The 19,518-nt window shown below is 38.5% G+C and overlaps 1 protein-coding gene across 1 annotated transcript in view; it reads left to right on the forward strand.

Moving 5' to 3' along the window:
- atp8b1 (ATPase phospholipid transporting 8B1) overlaps positions 1–19,518 on the forward strand; it is a 35,495-nt gene that overhangs the window by 959 nt on the left and 15,018 nt on the right. Inside the window, exons 2-3 of the mRNA XM_085278932.1 lie at positions 16,635–16,819; positions 18,687–18,784. Coding sequence (XP_085135058.1) covers positions 16,654–16,819; positions 18,687–18,784 — 264 coding nt within the window. The 5' untranslated portion in view covers positions 16,635–16,653. The remainder of the gene's footprint in view (positions 1–16,634; positions 16,820–18,686; positions 18,785–19,518) is intronic.

Here is a 19,518-nt window from a genome sequence, read left to right on the forward strand (position 1 = left end):
GTCTTCACTAACACTTTTAATGAGGTTTGAGTGGTGCAGTCTCAGCTTTGCCACAAGCCCACATTGTATGGGACAAAGGTCCTGACATTTGGGCCACACCTCTGCCATACAACACATACCAGCGCCTTACCTGAGCTGTGGGTCGCCAAAAGTAGCTGCAATTAGGACCAAATACAGTCTGGATTGTGTTTGGATGGGCGACATGTCTTTATTATGGTATTTCAATGTGGTATCAAATTGTATTCATGTTACATTTGTGATACCCAGACAAACTTGGAGGGCTGGTAAAAGTGGCTGTGTTCCACAATAAATACCAGAATGACTAAGGCAAATCACAGCTGCGAAAATTATCATACGTTTTCCATTCCTCGTGTTTCTGTGTTCGTTCAGTGTCTGAGGTAAATGGACATGTGTATTGAACAGATGTGTCCAAAAAAAAAAAACAAACCCCAGTGTATTGCATTTTACAAAAATATCTTTTTATGTGCTTCCAATGAAATCTTTTGCTTTTGCTCAAGTTTGGGAATTCTGATTAAAATCCATAAGAATAATGAAACTTGACTGAGGTGAATTCCAGAATTTGGCTGTCACAGAAGACAGAAAAATTAAGCACTTAACTTAAACATCACATCCTCATTTTACAGCTCTATTAAAAACTGATTTTAAAATCTGGGTTTTCAGCACGTGTTTACTCTGAAGAATGTAGATTATAAAATGAAAGGGGGATTACCAAGTGGACTGAGTACATTTATACTTCATCCTGGTGTTGTGGGCAACTCTGTATCTCTTTTCTTTGTTTACCTGTTTACACTATTGTTCTTATTTTTATTGTATTTGTATCTACATGGTCAACAATCAATGACGTCACTTAACTGGACCGAGCCCATGCAAGGTTAATCTAGACAAGCACAAAACTAAAGCCCAGCTATACAGATGCATTGTGTGATTATAAAACCCAAGGCTTTGGATAGATGCACATCAGCTGTGACGAGGGCTGGCACTACGCTCACTAAACTGGCATCTGAGCTACATATACATATAACTGACAGTGGCTCAACAGGCTCAGTCCCACGTGTGGTTAGATGTAACAACCCAGCGTTTTTAGTGTGCGGAGGACATATTGTTTAATTTTGGAATGTGACTTTTGAATGACTTGAAGGTTATTTATTCAAACAATGAATTAATAATAATACTTATTTATTATTATTATCCCTGTGTCCCTTCTAGGCCTCCATATAAATTTTAGTTGTGTTGACGCCACCCCATTTCCTTCTTTATAACTTGCGTAACCTCTCCATGCTGCAAACTTCTCACGGTCTAACATTTGATAGTAAAAAAGTGGAGCCCTTTACATATGGCTACTATATAAACACGTCTTGTCTGCAGTTAAAACACTGTGATTCAAGCCTGGACACCCTCAATTGTGGCTACTGTTGTATTTGTGAACACAATGGCGGCTAGTGGGTACACCCATCCCAGCCAGCCTGGATGTTTTTTCCATAAACATGCAAGGAAGTTTTTCCTCAGCAGACGCAGCAAGTTGGAGTCTCTTTGATTAGGGAAATATTCGTACTTCTTATGGAAATGCCTGACCTTGAAAGCACAGACAGAGAATTTGAATCGTGACTTGAGAGGCAAATGGACAGAAGAGTGATGTGAGGTCAAGGCTTCACGAAGGCTGTTTTAAAATTTTCTTCAAATTTTCCATATGGACGATCGGACAGGTTTCACTTACTCCATCTGAAGCTTTCTGTTCGTGCTGTCACGACTGTCTATCTGCTTTTATCCATGGTTTAGGAGTCTGTTCTTAAATTAGTGCTTTATTCAATAATATCACAGATTTTCATTCATTTCATTTCATTTTTTGCCCTTCTTCTTTTATTAGGTTATCATACTTTCTCCCCCCCAGTACCATCCATGTCTAAGCTTAAGAAATGCTTCCATGGCTAATGTTTGAGATAAGCGTCAGATTTAACAACGTGACGACACCGGGAAGTGTTTTGTGCCAGCGTACTTAATAAATCCAATGTTTGCTACTGAGTTATCCGCAAATATCTGCTAAAGAACTTTCACAAACATTATGACAATGAAACAGGAATAATAGGAACACATAGGATAACAGGAAGGCTCACATCTGTCTTCTTGTCACCATGAAAGTGAATCTATCAACTTTTTCTCTCCCCTCCAACACCTATTTGAACACTGAGTCCATCTTTAGGTATTTTAATTAATATTTAGGGTAATTACTAATCGCTTATTTACTCCTTGAACTGATAATTAGGGAAATAATGTTTTTAAATTGGCATATAAAGTAAGGAGTACGCTTCATTAATCTCGCTTAATTCCTTCATTAAGCTCTGAGTTATTTGCATATCCAAAGACACCTGGTCCTTAAACTGTATTTCCCCCGAGAGATGCAATGGCCCAGCTGCAATAGTTTTGCTATATGGGGGTAATTTAAAGTGAGCACCAGGGTTTTAAAAGTATGGCCTGTAGCCCAGAGATGGCCATCCTTTAATACAGATGTTTATTGAGACTTGGGATGTGAGTTCAGTGTATTATTTGTACCTGTTCTGAACTTCTTAAGGTTTGCCCCTAATCAATACCACCCGTTTTTAGAAGACACACAAAAATGAATGTACACAGTTTTTCATTTTCATTCACTTTCAGACACTTAAAAACTAAAACCAAACCAGCAAAACTCTGGAAATCATCAGAGACTAAACTGAATTTAAATAAATGAGTAAATGAATTGGAAAGTGTAAAACTCTTAACAAGGTCATTACAGGCTCCGTTTAGTTCTCTTGCAGACTTTTGTGACCACTTGCCCTGACATACTCACTGTGCCCAGAGGGGAATGTGGCAACGTCTCTGCCAGTTCACCTGTTTTGCTAAAGCAGCTTTGTGGAAGCTTTTTAATAAATTATTGGTTTGATGGTTTTATTTTTCCTTTGTGGCCCTCTGCCCCAGACTCTTTAAAATCCTTAAAATTACTTACCAAGAGCCCCCGATTTAAGAATGTAAACTGAGTGTGGGTGTCTTTGTTGGCCTTGAGGCCTCCCTATAGGTCACTCCAACAAAAACCACTTCTGTTCAGAATCTTTCTTAATCAAACCTTGAGCCATCTTGAGGTTTCAGTCACTGCTCACATGTGAGGAAAGGCAAACAGATGCAAACTAGGAGTCAAATAGAATTTGACTGCATAGGATATGAAGTCTATGCGTGTTTGTTATTTTAAAAAGGGGGGGAAAGCCAGTTATTGTGATTCCTGCCACGGTCTTAGAGCTTCATCTTAATCCACAGAAACGTTAAAGTCCTAGCGGTACAGTGGTTTGCCCCAGGGCCACGCAGTTCTTCTATTTTATATAGACAGAGAATTCACTTTCCCCAAAAGACTTTTGCAAGCTATCTAAATGCAAACAGAAACATGTTTTTCAAATCATCTTACATCTTTTATCTTTAATAGAGAAGTTGTACGAAAATGACATCTCAAATGGGGACACTAAGACGCTGGTTGTTTTATTGAAAAGAAGTAGACATGGGGCAACATAGAAAACGTATCAGTTTCTTGGAGGCGAAAAAATATACTCGGGTCATTAATGTGAGTGGGAACAAAAAAAAAAAGTGTAGAGAGACGACAACTTTCAAGAGTACAGATGGTGAGGACTTTGCCAGCATGTTGGCAAAACATGAAACATTTCTCAAAGTACAGAATTTTCATAATCTTTGCTACCTTTTACCCTTTTTTTTAAACCTCTATTTTTTTAATCTATTTTATTTATTTAATGTGCATATTTACTCAGCCACTCATGTAAACATTAAGAGCATTGTGAAAAAGAAAGTGTGATGGAGGACAAACTGTTGAGCAACCAAATTCCTATATGAAACAGTGATGGCATAAACCTGTGTGGCTTAAATATGAGAACTCCTCAGATCTTATTCTAATTAAAGGATTAAGGTCTTTAAAGTGTTCTTAATTTAAATCCAAACGTGATGATGATGATGCTTTGAGGTCATAGCGCCTAAACTTTGGAACCACCTTCCTCAGCCCGTCACGTCGGCTGAATCAGCCGCTTGTTTTAAACAACTGTTTAAAAACCAAACAAACTTTTATAGATTAGTCTTTCTTTAATCATTTACCTGTTAAATTTGGCTATAGCATACACACATATGGAAGCACGTATCTGTAAATGAGTTAAAATATATATTTCATAATGTAAACATAAGTTTATTTATTAAATGCTTTTTACTTAATTAGATAATAAGTGTCATTATAGCCAATACAGAGATACAATAAGACAAACGGATAAACAACTGTTTTAAAAATGAGTGAGTAACAATTCACTAAAAATTCTCAACAGCCTGTTTAAACACTCGTCTGTGTCATCACAATACAATCTACAGTCATCTAAACGTCATGACACAAAAGCAGGAATAATATTCTCCCGTTGAGCTGAGGCGACCACACATTACAGTTTACAAATGTTCCTCAAATGAATCAAACTGATTTTTGAAAAACAACCTTTTTATGATTTTTTTTTTTTTTTTTTTTTTTTCCCCCAGTCTCAGTTGTTTTACATTAAAATACAGAGATGGACTCTGCTGACTGAAAAGAACTGAGTATTAAAGAAGATGTTAAGGAAGCAGGAATATGGTGAATAGTTTAGCTTTGTACTGGAATTTAACACCGACTCTGCAGAGAACAGGCAGTCATTGTTCAGGTTGGGGTTTTTTTTTTTTTTTTTTTTTTTTTTTTTTGGGTATTACAGACATCAGCTCACACGGATTCCCCTCAGGTGCTGCAGAAACCCGACTCTGTGTTAATGCGACCAATCGCATCTATTCTGTCCTCAAAGTTCCACAGACACAAATATCTTTCAGTTTTTTAAATGAGATCAACCAAATCGGTTTTGTTTTCTTCCCCCTTTTTGACTCTGTTAGCAGGAAAATCAGAAATGACTTCCATAAGCGTTAAGTCAGGTTTAGGTTTTAATTCAAGGAACAAGGGATTTGGTTTTGTGGATTAGGGCTCAGCAGTACCACAGACTTGTAAAATCTCATTTTCTTACAACCAATTATGTTTATTTAAAAATATAAACAAACAAAAACTAAGAACAAACCTTTTCAAAATGCCCAAATTCACATACAAAATGTTTCTTCTCAACATCTAAATTTGAAAGTCAAACCTGTTAGTTTGACAGTTATTGCTAATTGTTTAGAACAAAAAATGCCTCTCTTCTTAAATATGTTTTTCATTTAATGAGCAGTTTTTCAGCATTTGAGTGTATTCTCCTTATGTATAGTCCTGATCAAAAGTTTTAGAACACTTGAAAAATGGCAAAAAAAATCATATTTTGCTTGGTTGGATCTTAACAAGGTTCCAAGCAGAGCTTCAACATGCAACAAGAAGAAATGGTAGTGAGACAAAACATTTTTTGAGCATGCAATTTATTGAAAACAACGCTTAACATGAAACAGTCTGTTTTACAGCTGATCAATAGTTTAGGACCACATCCCTTTAAAAGGCCAAATCTGTGCAAAAATGTGGATTCATTGTCATTTTCTGTCAGGTAGTCACACTGTCATGACGTACTGATGGCAAATGCAAAAAAACTTTCCCTTTTTGAATGTGGTGTTATTGTTGAACTGCATAAGCAGGGTCTCTCGCAGCGCACAATCCCTGCTGAGGTGGGACGCAATAAGAAAGTCATTTGGGACTTCTTAAATGATCCTGAGGGTTATGGAACAAAAAAAGTTAAGTGGAAGACTCCAAAATTTTACCAGCACTGAGCCGGAGGACCCAACTGGCTGTCCATCAAGACACTGGACAATCCCCAAACCAAATTAAGGCAGTTACTGGTGCAGACTGCAGCCCCATAACCATCAGACGGCATCGGAGACTGAAGGGCTTCAAAAACAAAAAACGTCTACAAAGGCCTCGTCTCCTTGAACGCCACAGAACCGATCATTTAGACTTTGCAAGAGTGCACCAAACATGGGACAATGAAAGATGGAAGAAAGTTTTATTCTCAGAGAGGAAAAAATGTAACCCTGATGGTTTCTAACATCACTGCCATGACAAGCAGATCCCAACTGACATGTACAGTGCGTGGGTACTATAATGGTCTGGGATGCTTTTTCCTTCAGTGGAACAATGCAGGGGCGTCAAACGGCTGCTGGCTATGTCCAGATGTTGCAGAGAGCATTCCTCATGACTGATGGCCCTCATCTGTGTGGTAACGACTGGGGTTTTCAACAGGACAACGAGACAGTACACAGAACAAGGGAATATATCCAGGAGAATAACATCAATCTGTTGGATCATCCTGTGTGTTTTCCTGATCTAAATCCAATTGAGAAGCTTTGGGGATGGATGGCAAGGGAAGTTTACAAAAATGGACAACAGTTCCAGACAGGAGATGCTCTTCACCAATTTGAGAAATGTTCCCACTCACCTCATGGAAGTGCTTGCATGAAGCATCCTGCAATGAAGTGATCATCAATAATGGTGGAGCTACTTTGATTTCTGTTTTGGGGGTGGTTACAGGTTTTTTGGAGGTGTGGTCCTAAACTTTTGATCAGCTATAAAACAACCTGTTTCAGTTTAAGCGTTGTTTTCAATAAATTGCATGCTCAAAGAAATGTTTTGTCTCACTCCCATTTCTTCTTGTTGCATGTTGAAGCTCTATTTGCAACCTTGTTAAGACCAGTACAGTATATTTCGTGTGAGCTTTCTGTAGGTCAGCAGCAGTATTTTAAATATTTCATGATTTTAAAAAACTTCTCTAAATGTAGAGATGGTTTTGAGTTTTAAGCACAGCAGTAAGAAAAATGCGTTTTTCTTGAAAACTGGAATGATCAGTGACTTAATGCTATTTACGATTTTTTTCATACTTTTAAATGTCAGACACCTTTAACAGCACTAATCTTCATAATGGAAGCCATCTTTCCTGCTGTAAAGTCCAAAACGATGCTGTTCTCTTTTAGGCTTTGGAAATAACTGAGAAAACATGAATAAACCTCAGTCTTATTGTAATTGTGTTCTTCTGGATATGAACCAAGTAGAAATGGGCCAAGTGAAATTTCTTATCAGATTATTTTCTTTTCTAATAACTGAAACACAAATACTGGAGCTGGTAGTGGATGACTGCTGTTTGAGTTCCTGCTGTTGTGTTTATATTTCACAATATTCTCAGATTAATGATGGACATTTAGAGAAGTAGTCGTCTCTGGTTTGTATTTTTCATTTCTGAAACCTGAGGCCTACATTACCCACAATACAGTGGATGTGGTGTGCTACGCTAGCAGAGTTTAACTCAGGCAACCATCTGGTGAGCTCATATTTTCATACATGCCTGTGTGTGGTTTGTTTTTTTTGTTTTTGTTTTGCTCTTCAAACTTGTTTTTCACCTAAACAAACATGCAGTCACATGACTTTAACACATTTTTCACACATACAAAAGTGCACTTCGATCCTGTTCATGTACCCTGATGTGAAGACACTGTTTACTAAAAACAAAAGCTGCCTTTCAGCCTTCAAACTTCACACACTGCATAACTATTTCCAGTGAGGTCTTCCCGCAATGCTGCAAACTGTAAATATTATATTTACAGCTGGTACGGCATTATATCAATAAGGGACTAACTTTGAGTTTACTTGCAAACTGGCACCCAAAGTCATTTATTTTATGATTACATTTTTATTTCTGTATCTTTTAATTGACTTTTTTTGGATGGCTTTCTGCGCAGATCTTAGAGAAGACATAGACTAAATATTAGGCCAAATGCAAATTTGATATTTAAGGGTCATTATCTACAGATCCGCAGTCTTGTGCTTCTTGTTTGACTTGTCTGAAGGCTCACCTGAGCAGTCTCACGGAGCGCTGTACCTCCTCCCTCCTCAGGTTTCAGTGTCGTCAGTTAGGTATGCTCTATTCTGTCCCACTCTGTGAATCCCCCCCCACCCCTTCCTGCTCCCCCTGGTTGCCATAGGGATATCCTGTACCAGATAGCAAAACCTGTTTTCTGAAGAGCGATCCTGAAGAGCGTGGCTGCCTCTAAGCCTCACTTTGGTCGTTATCTGTTATCAGGGAGACCTGTGCAGGAACCGCTGAGCTCTCGGGAAAGAAAACTGATGAATTTGTTTGTTAATGAGGCTGCTTTCATCCTCAGTTGACTTCCCAGGTGATAAAACCAGCTTTTTAGGTCAAGTTGATGAGGTTCCGCTTCTTCGTTATTTCACAGTAGTGTCTGATATATTTATTTATACCTCCTAAAGAACTTGAAAATATATTAACATTTAATATTGACAACAGATTGAAGATATCAGCCACAGGAAAAGACATTTAACTTCACTTGTCTAGTTCCAGAAGTTAAAGGGGACCTAGCTCTTTATTTTAACGACTGCACTGTTCTAGAATAGTTTTGTATGATTCACAGTTCAAAATAATCTTTATTTCATGTCTTTGGCACAGCCCAAAGTGCCCTTTTGTTTTGTTTTTTTTCTTCCCCTGTTACTGGCTGTTCATTGTAAACATAAGATTTGAACAGCCATCTCAGAGTCATGACACAAGGAAAGGGTCATCAAAAAGCACGATCCCCTCTGCAGCATGGTGGTTGTTGAGACAAGAAAATTAAGCATTAAAAAAAAAGTTGTTACCATTATATTTCAACTCAAACCTTTTTTCTTTCATTTTTTTCAAACCCAAAGAGTAGTATTCATTGATACTGTTTCTGACAGGGCAGGTTTCTACATTTCAACTGTGTCATGTTAACTGGATTATAAAGTGCAGTCTGTGGTGTGAGACAAAAGCCCTGCCAGCCTTTAAAATCAACAGATATGAGACATGTTGGTAAAATAAAAAATAATGATAAGGGAAACTATTTCCTGAACTACGGTAAGAGTGTGTCTCATTACCACCATAAACATTTAAAAGTTGAAAAGGAAGGGTCTCAAATGACTCATTTAGAGCCGTGTGAAGCTGGAGCTCATGATGCAATGCTAAACATCAGACTCATCGTGGCCAAACACAAGCATTTTTCTCATATGCTTGGGAAATTTCTCAGCATCATCCAGTTCAGTGCAGTAATGGCATATTTATAGTAATTTTGATGCAAAAATCATGACTGGCTAATAAGGAGGGGAAACTAAAAAGGAGTGGAAACTTCCTGATAAACGGCTCATTTGCAGCTTTGTAAAACCACATAATTTTCATATGATTCAATGCTTCTTTCAAGATTCAACATTCAAGAACTTTGTCAGTACAACAATATACACAGTATACAACGTACAGTGGAACCCTGACTTACGAAAGTAATTCGTTCCCGAGGGTCTTTCGTAAGTGAAAAATTTTCATAAGTAGAAGCACCCATCGCTCCTTTTGAGTGAACAATAGGCTATAGGCTAATTGCTAACTGCAACAACAATACGTTGTTCAAATGGAACAGCGAAGCACAAGTACGAAAGCCAAGGGGGTTGTCACATGATTCGGAAGGCATTGTGGGCCTTCTGGACTCAGCCAATCAGAGCCAGCAGATTTTGTTACACGGGCATTTTGCCGTAACACGGGCAGAAAGATTGCCGTTAAGTGCCTTTGTAACTTGAATTTTTCGTTAAATGGGGTATTCGTAAGTCGGGGTTCCACTGTACTGAAATGCTGTTTCACCCCAAGCCCTACATGGTGTATTTATAAGAATATAAAAGATCTATCTCCAAGAGATAGAAAACTAGGAATTACAAATAAATAATAATGATTATTTGTTATCGTTATTGTCTTTATAATAAAGATTAAAAAGTACTATTACTAAGTATACAATACTATAATAATAACTATACAATACTAACTGTACAATAAACAAAGATGGGACAGAGACAATACAAAGTGGATTGTGCAGTAGGTATTGAATAGCAGGTTCAAGTTATGGTCAGGATATTGTAGACAGGACGAAGGCATGTGTAAGGTCCAAAATGTGCAAATATAGTATTATGTAGATGTGTTCAGTAACCGTGTGACTGAGTGTGACAAAGTGGAGGAGCAGTTATAATTCTCTCCATTTGTCCCACATGTGTTTACTTTTTTTTTTTTTTTTTGCACATTGTACACGTTATTCCGTTTCTATGTATTTGCTATGATTTGCTATTTGTCAAGTAACATTGCTTCACTCACTATCCCGGGTTTGTTTGTGTAAGCGTTTTGTTGCCGGCAAATCAAACATTCTGCAAATTAAGACAAATACTAAGTTATGTTTCTTCATACTTTATTATGTTACAGATTAAGTCATTTGTTCATACTTACTTTGTTTGTCTTTTCAGTCGTCATAAGGGTCAGGTGTGGGAAACGCCCGCCTGGCATTTCCTCATTTTAAAGTCCTGATGATGTCACATATGACACCAGCAGGTCAAACCAAGTGGAGGGGTTTCTTTGTCCATAGAGATACTTCATTTTGTTTGTGTTAAGGTTTAAAGTGATTTGTTGAATGTTTTTCCTTTCGTTAATACTGCCATTTAGTTGTGTAAATGTGCATATTAGAAGTGTGTAGAGGTTTTGTGTTTTTAGATAATCTGTGTAGAGTTTTAGATCCCTCAGTTGAGTGAGTGGTACTGGCTGGGCAATTGGAGGGAAATTGATGGCCCTATTTAAAGCCAGTCTCTACCAGATGCAGGAGAGAGGAGAGGTGAGCTGTGTCACCAGATCCATGTTATGTTGAGTTTTGGTAATTGAATTGATTTGGGGGAAGTTTTGTTAAGTTACATTAAATTAAGTTCACTGTAAATAAATTGCTCACCTTGGAAACCTAAAATGTCTGCATAGTCTGCTTCCCTACCACCTTCTTTGACGTTTGAGTCTGACTACTTCACACTGAGTGTGCAAATAAGCATGTTGTTCTCAGGTCCAGTTTGTAGTGAATTTGTGGAAGTTTTTATTGTTTTTGAGTCTTTTGGTGAGTATTGTAAGGCGTTTGTGTATATCAGTTGTTTGGTGGTAGTGAGTTGAGGGCTCTGACTGCTTGGGGGGGTGGGGGGGAAGCTCTTGCAGTGTCTGGTCATTATGGTTTTGATATTGCAAAACCGTCTGCCAGATGGAAGGAGGGAGAAAGGTGCATCTGAGGGGTGGAAAGTGTCCTTCACTACACTGTTCGCACGTCGGATGATGTGTTTGTTGTAGAGTTGGGAGACGGGTGGGAGAGGCCTCCAGTGATCCTCTCTGCTGTCCTCACTATGCGCTGCAGACTTCTTTTCAGCAAAAGTATAGTTCCCGTACCAGATATATTTTCTTAGACACATCTATTTTGCATTTGTTTGAATGAGTTCTATATCATGTTCTCCCCTTGTTAATTGACTGAATATTAGTCCACGGATCATTGAGCCTTCTTTGGTTGTATTTTTTTGCTTTTTCTGAAACAACACTGTGGATTTTTCACTTTAAACATGAAGAGTGAGTTAATATTGTGGGCATGTTGACACTGATGCATCTGACTTTAAGCAAGGCTAAAGCTCCACTCCGTTGGTCCAGAGCTGTTTTTATGTTAAGTGGATTGCTTAGGTGGACATGGTGTGTTGCTCTTTAGCGTGTCTTTACAGCTGGTCACACTGAAATAAAGACCCTGTTTATTTCTTACAAACATACACGGAGTTGTTGGAGACGGCTGCATTTACTGGAGTGCATTCTTGTAACCATCAGCTGTCTTTGTACTTCGCATGGACACATCAGGAAGTCTTGGTCTGGATATCCTGACAAATTTCCCAGTAATTGCCTTTTTATTAAAGCAGCTGCAAAACTGTAACTTAACAGAACTTTTAGACTTGTGCATTTATGAAGCCAACTCGCTTGGAAGAAGTTGTTTTGATGGCATGCATACCTGCAGTGATGACAGGTGTCTTAAAGGATATATCCGTGAATGCAGGAGTGACGCAGAGCATTATTTGGCATTGTCTGTTCCTTTGGCGTGGTGTTGTTTGACTGGGTGATGAAAGTTTTTCTGGTTAGACGGACTGTTGTTTAGAATAATTTGACTTTTAAAGGTGGCGTTTTTGCTGAGAGATGGTGGAAATGCCAAGTGAGGTCAGAGCAGCAAGTTTTTACTCTACACACTCGATCCCCCTCTTCCTCTCCCGCCCCTCCCGTCATCAAATCTCTGTGTTCCCATGTTTTCGTGTTTGGACTTGTATGTTCAAACAAGGCCCATTCAGCCAAAACACCCACTGTAAATGGAGAGCTTGAATAGAAATGAACTTCTTATATAAATCTCTAGCTGAATGAAAACTTTTAGGAGCGATCTGAATATTACCTTGTTTGTTCAGTCTGTTTGAGCAGTTTCCTGCTGTTTTTGTTGAGTGTATTATTATCAGTATAATCACAGCAAGAGTCTGAAGACATACTCTTACCGCCCCATTTTTTTTCTTTCCCTTTCTATGGCTCTGCTTTATCTTTGATGGGACATAAAACCTTTTAAGCAAAACGGCTTTATTCAGTGGCAGTGAATACATAGCTATTAACCATCTTGCATGTACAGTATATTGTGTGTTCGTTGTGTGTTAAATATGTTCATCCCTGTTTTTTGTGGGTCAGACATGAAATTCATGTGTGCCAACAAGTCATTGGTGGAAATTTTGCTGCAACTGTTAATTAAAGTTGTGAAATACTGTTGACGAACACGACGCATGGGAACACACTACAGGCTGTGAGGAGGGCGGGGCTTAAACATGTATGCACAAAGCGTGCCGAGCTGTGTTCCTGGTCTGTGAGAAGACTTCTGTGCTTACCAATTAATAAATAAATAGCCTTTACAGAGGCTCTGGCAAGGAAAGCATGATTAATATTTAATTAAATGTTGACACCGAGCTGGTAATAAATAGTAAATGTAAGCTGGCAGAACATAGAATTGGGCAATCAGTTACAAGCTATGGAACATTTTCTGCAAAAACGCTGTTACATGAACACTGATTGTGGCGATAAAGGTGATAAATGCACTGAGACGTAACATGTCGTCTGGTTTAGAAACCTTTGAAACCATGGTTGTGTAGACTGAAGACTCAATGACTAAAATATTTTTCCTTTATGACTTAAGAAGGCTTTAAAACTCGATTTTCTTGCCCAACAAGTGGAAAGGAATTTCTTTGTGTGGCTCACATTCATAATAGGAACACAAGAAAAGCTGGTCCAAGCCGGCAATGTCAGCTGTCAGATGGGCCTGTTACATGGCAGACGTGTTGACGTGTCATTAAGTACACCTGTTTTGTAAAAAAACAATATTAGCAAAAGCTCCAAGTGTGACCAAAGCTTTGAATCTGAATGAGTTGCTTGAAATTTAGCTGCCACTGATTTATTCATTGTGCAGTTTTAATTTGACGTAAACCTCTTTTTGGGAAGAGCGCTTGCATACAGATAGACCGATGTTTAAATTCAAAGTGGAAAAAGTGTTCATTAATATGAAGACGAAGAACAGGATGCTGACTGCACTATAATTGCCTCGAGTGGCCTGCTAAGCTCTGTTTGGTACATTTCTGTGTCTCCTGACATTGTTCAGTGCTTATGTTTGGTTTTTGGAAACCAAATTAATCAACCTTATCAGCTGTGCTAAAAGACTCTTTAACAACATTAAACATTAAGCTGATTGAGCGTGCCAATCTGAGCTTGGCGCCTTTTAATCAGGAACTGTTAGTCAGTCAGATGTCAGAGGGAGATAAAATGGCCAATTCATTACATTATCTATCAAAGCTGAGGTAAGACCAAACAATTTTATTTTATTTTTTTTAAAAACAGTCATGTATGTTATAGTTATAACCCTCTAGTTTATTTAAAATGAACTATGGCGTCATGCATATTGCCTCTATTGCTGCATATATACTGAAACAAGGTGTTAGACATATGTCCACTCAATTTAAAAAAAAAAAAAAAAAAACCTAACAAAGAAACCCCAGTGTTTAAAAATTTATTTGTGGCATGAAATCACAAGCTTATTGGGTAACAACTTATCAATTACAAGTTGTGAGCCCATGAGCGTACAGTTCCACATTGAGACCCGCCTTTCTTTGTCACATCCAGTTTTTCCCCCCACACAAGATTGTAACAATGGAAACGCTCATCTCGAGGCTTCAGAAACCAGTGGATGACATCATTGTAGCTACATCCACCTTTAATCTGTCTACAAAAGATGGACACACATTGATATTATGAAAATAAATTTTCATCTTTTGGATATTTAAACCCTGAATTTGTGCTTTCTAGTATTAGCTGACAAAGAAAATAAGCTATAAAGCTTGGTTAATTTCTTGGTTGATTAGTTACTTGCTAATAAGTGCTAATTAACATACCATCCAATATTAGAATTTCAGTCACCCAAAGGTAAATGGGATTAATTACACAAATAAAGTTATTATTATCATATAACTCTATTACAAATGTTCCAAAAGACACAAAACACAGTTGAGGTCAGAGACTGGTGTAGCATGAAGACAGGTGGCAGCTATTCCCCTTAAAATACATAACTTTAAACTTTAATAATAAATGGATGAGTGGGTTTTTGTTTTTGTTTTTTTGTTTTTTTGTTTTGTCACCAGTGTACAGCTGTCACTAAGTCGCTACAGAGATCAACAACATTTTGTACCAGGCTGTAAATATGTTTCTGGTCTAAAATTGCACATTTTAACTATTGGCGAGGATTTCAGGTTGCTACCTCATCAGGGCAAACTATATTTTGAAGTGAATCTTGTGCCTCGTGCTGTTTTGTGAGACTGGATGTTTCCCCGATTCTCTTCTTTGTCGTGGAGAGTGCAAAGTTGGCAAAAGAAATAGTCACATTAGGAAAAAATGAAAACTATGCCAGGTTTAAGTAAACTGGAAAAATGTTTTGTTAGAAAGTAAAGTTTATTTATACAACTCTTTTCAGACATAAGTCTCAAAGCACTGTACAACAGTTAAAATACAATATCAACAGAGAAAACCAAATCCTGTATATTTCCATCCTGTAAATTGCACTCGGCTTGGTTCATTTCTGAAGATGTGCTTTAAGACCTCTGTAATTTCCAAAAACAGGTGGACACGGTAGTTTTTAGGGAACACGACGGAAACAAGAAGACAGAAACGTTTCTTTTGTGAGGAACTATTATTAGCAGTCGATAAATAATCTGTGTTCCACTGAGTAACTGAACCGCACAGAAGCACATAGGTTATTATCTGTGTCATGCCATTCAGTGCAGCGGTAAGACCAACAAGGTTTGCTTTATTAAATGTCACAGAACCACACCTCCCCTTCAGATAAACTTTTCAAACACAAGACTTTGCTTTAAACTCTGAAAACTGCTGTTGGAGGTTTGTCCTGCTGTTCCAGTCGTCGCAAATAGGCTATAAAAAGCTCATCCTTAATGAGAGGTGGTGATGACAAGGAGGGAGTGATTGCATTCCTCACATGGACACGATCACTTCGACACGGATCCCACGTCATCACACTGCATCGTTTTGCTCATGGCATTTGTCAGTCAAAGTAGGGAGAAAAACAGAAGTACAGCTCCCTTCTTGTGACTGATTACTGAGTATTAATGGCTATAATGATACTACACGTGGGCGGTCAGTTTTCCTGCCGTGAAAACTTTTAGAGTTGATCAGTCAGCTGGAGGCAGATCTGCATTTCCTGCTTCAGCTGCATTCCTGCTCTTTTCATATTCTTAAGTCAGTGTGCGGCATCTGTAAACCTGTTAGACTTGTGACTGCTGTCACAGCTTTTTCCCCCTTCTTTTTCCCCCTGCAGTGTTCTTACTTTCACTTCTTCGTCTGAGAAACTGAGGCCTGTGGAACCATTAATCCTTGTCAACCTGACCAATTTTTTTTCCTTTTATTTATTGAAATATTAATGTTTTAAATTTATTTAGATTGTTTTCATTATAGTCGATACGTTTATTTACAGTTTACTGTGTACATTATGGAACTCTGAAGGCCCCATTGATTTCAACTGTACTACTTTGTATGATGCATTATAGTGTTTGCATCATCTTCCTCATTTATGAAACAGACTTGGAATTAAAAAGAAAAATGCAAATCACGACTTCATGAGCTGTATATAAATGATGGATGCAACGTGTGGGTCTGAAAACTGAGGCCAGAACAAATTGTATAATTATTGTACAAATAAAATATGCTGAATCTGAGGGCTTATGTGGAACGAGCCCTAAGGAAAACTGTCAGTTTAAGTTTTTGGAGATTGTCTTAAAGAAAATGTAAACTCACAATCTTGATACTAACATATGTAAGAGGTCCCACATGCTGAGCAGGTTAGCTTTTAGCATTGGTATTATCATCTAAGTCATATCTAGTGTCTGATGCATCCTTAGTATAAACCTTTATTCAGGAAATCACACTACAGATCATTCATATATTAGTTTTGTCTGGATTAAACTGATCTGCTGACTCCATCTATTCATTTATGTATTCATTAATTAATTTATTTTTTTTGTAAGCAGGTCTGGAAAAAAAAGGCACCTGGTGCATCATTGCAGTCGTTGCACAACGTAGCTGTTGGATTGATTGTTTTTAAAAAGTTGCAGAACTTCTCAGAAACGGTCTGAAGACTCCACTGTGAAACAATCTGTAAAATTATTATTGAACCTACTGATCTCTTCATATTTTTTCCTTTCTTAGAGATAACTGACCCGCCAAGATGAGTCGACGACGTGTCGACACCCAGAGCTCCCTGGGACCTGATGATGAGGTCATGCCATACAGTGACGATGAGACGGATGACGAATTGGAAGAGGAAAGCTCTGAAGGGGAAGAAGAGGCACCAGAAAGAGCACCGCAACCCCAAGTGGAGACAAGACCCACTGGTGAGTTATTCAAGACGTGCGCTGATCCCTATTTTTTTTTTTTTTTTTTTTTTTCTCCTTCTGATTCAGGGGATGAATGTGTCATTTTATAGCAGTTTTCCTGTTTCATACCAATTTCTATTTCTCCCAAAGTATTGATCAGATTTTAATGGACATGAGATTAATTTGAGGTGAATGACAAATATGTTTGAGCCTCCTTAAATTCTCAGTGGATTTTTAAGTGTTATTAACATGTGCATAACTAATGTCACTATAAGGCAAATAATACTGGTTGATGTGTGGTTAAATGTCCTAGCATCACATCATACTGTGACCCACTTTTGGGGACTTTCTAGTTTCTTCTGAGAAGGTTGATTCTGTTCATCTGGACGTAGCGTTTTTAGTGGGAGAAACCTTTCGTTATTCATCCAAGTGACTTCTTCAGCCTCAGCTGACTGCAGTTTTCCCCAACCTTATAAACAGTACATTTGCACAATGACGGAAACTAGCACCACTGAATGAACAGTGGGCTGTAAGGTCAGTTCCTTGATTATTAATATGCAAATTGTTATAACCATTGATAAGCTGATGTTTACTGTAAGCCTACACACACAGATCAGTATTTAAGGGGTTGACTCTCATTATCCACTGGAGCATAAACTGAGTGTCATCAGGACGCTACAACACAGAGCGAACACCATCCCCACTGACAGAGAGACAGCGGCCAGGGAAGCAGAAGAACAGCACATCAAGAAGGCCCTGAGTAAATGTGGTTATCCCAGCTGGACTTTTGTCAAAGCTGGGAAGGCGCCTAAAGAAAGCTCCAACCAATCCAGGAGAGAAGGACAACCGCTGCCTAAGTGAAAACCTGTAATGATCCCATATGTGTCAGGAGCATTGGAGCAGTTGAGACGCATTTTTTCTAAACACCGGGTCTCTGTAGCTTTTAAACCCCAAAACACGCTGCGCCAAAAATTGGTCCACCCCAAGGATCAGGTCCCCGACACAAACAGAGTAACGTAGTGTACGCTGTGAAGTGCCAGGAGGATTGCCAGGATTTATACATCGGGGAAACCAAACAACCTCTGGTGAAGCGGATGACACAACACAGAAAAGCCACCTCGTCATGCCAGGACTCTGCAGTCTATTCACACCTACAGGCCAGTGGACACTCTTTCAAGGATGAGGATGTACACATCCTGGACAGGGAGGAACGCTGGTTTGAGCGCAGAGTCAAGGAGGCCATTTACGTGAAAAGGGAAAGACCATCTCTGAATCGAGGAGGGGGCCTAAGGGTACATTTTTCACCATCTTATAATGCTGTGATTGCAGCCATCCCCGAACTCTCTGTGAACGGTACTAGTGGCCATTAATTAGTGGTTGTTGATCAATGGTTATGACAGTTTGCATATTTATGATCAAGGAACTGACCTCACAGCCCATTGTTCATTCAGTTGGCTGGTTTCAGTCACTGTGCAATGTCCTGTTTATAGGATTGGGGAAACCTGCAGTCAGCTGAGACTGAAGAAGTCTCTTTGATGAGTGACGAAACGTTTCTCCCACAAAACGCTACGTCCAGATGAACAGAATCAATCTTTTTTGATTTACTTACCTGGATGATTGAGCATGCATCAAGACATTTCTAGTTTCTTGATTTTTACTTTGGAAAATTGAGTTGTTCTGTTTTTTTTTCTTCTTGTTTTTAATTTAACTGGTGGGTGAAGTTATGTTGATTACATCCATCTTTCACATACAGTCTGTGTTTTAGCCCAACTTTCTAGAGTATATAAGTAACAGACATGTTATTTATTCTATAGTTTACTTCATCAACATTAGGTATATTTTTAAAACACTGTCTTTTTTTTCTTTTTTTCTTCTTGTTTCGCAGACGTCACCTGGAAAGTGAAAGCCAATGACCGACCCTATCACCAGCTGCCAGAGTTTAAGAAAAAAGTCTTTCTGTGTATAAAGAAGAGCAAATACTCTGTAAGTTTAGACATTACGTCAGCAGGCCATTTAATGTACTTATCTGCAGATTGACTGTTGGTTGTGGTGTAAACCAAACCCTCAGCATATAGAGCTGAACATGGCACACCCTAAACAAATACCAGGGCAGGTGTGTATTTTCCATCAGGCATCCCACTGAGAGGGTGTTTTATAAAATATGACGTTTTTATTTTGTACGCTGTTCAGTTATGAATGGAACTGTAGATGAATAATGGGATGAGGTGGATGTAACTCGATGAGGGTTGGGCGTGCTACACTGGAGTCAAATGAGAAAATCTTGTTCTTTGATTTATGTACAGCTTTTGTTCATCACACAGTTCATTTGTTAAATTTGTCTCCCTTCATGTGGAAAACCATTTAAAGTAGTTGTTGCTGGCTGTGTGGTTTATCCTTCTGACAGCCGGTTAACACGGAAGAGATTTTTATGCTTCGTGTCACTGGCCTTTGTCAAGGTTGAAACCTGATCACCCTGCTGGGGCGGCCTTTCTTTCACCAGCAAACACAGTCAGATACGGTAGATCCTGATGCCAGGAGATGTTTAAAAATACTCGTAGCTCTTCTGTAGTTCTGTGGATCTCTAGATTGTTTTGGTATTAGCTGCCCAAAATGGATATGCTGCCTTCTCTACTATATAATTGAAGCCACATAGCGTTGCCCGGTGGTGCTAAAGTGTCATAAATTACATTATAAATAAATTACATCAATACCACTGC

The sequence above is a fragment of the Mchenga conophoros genome, linkage group LG7 (assembly GCF_057382185.1).
Source record: "Mchenga conophoros isolate Kocher_MC1m ecotype Shallow Benthic linkage group LG7, M_conophoros_male_GT1.1, whole genome shotgun sequence".
Taxonomy (NCBI): Eukaryota; Metazoa; Chordata; class Actinopteri; order Cichliformes; family Cichlidae; genus Mchenga; species Mchenga conophoros.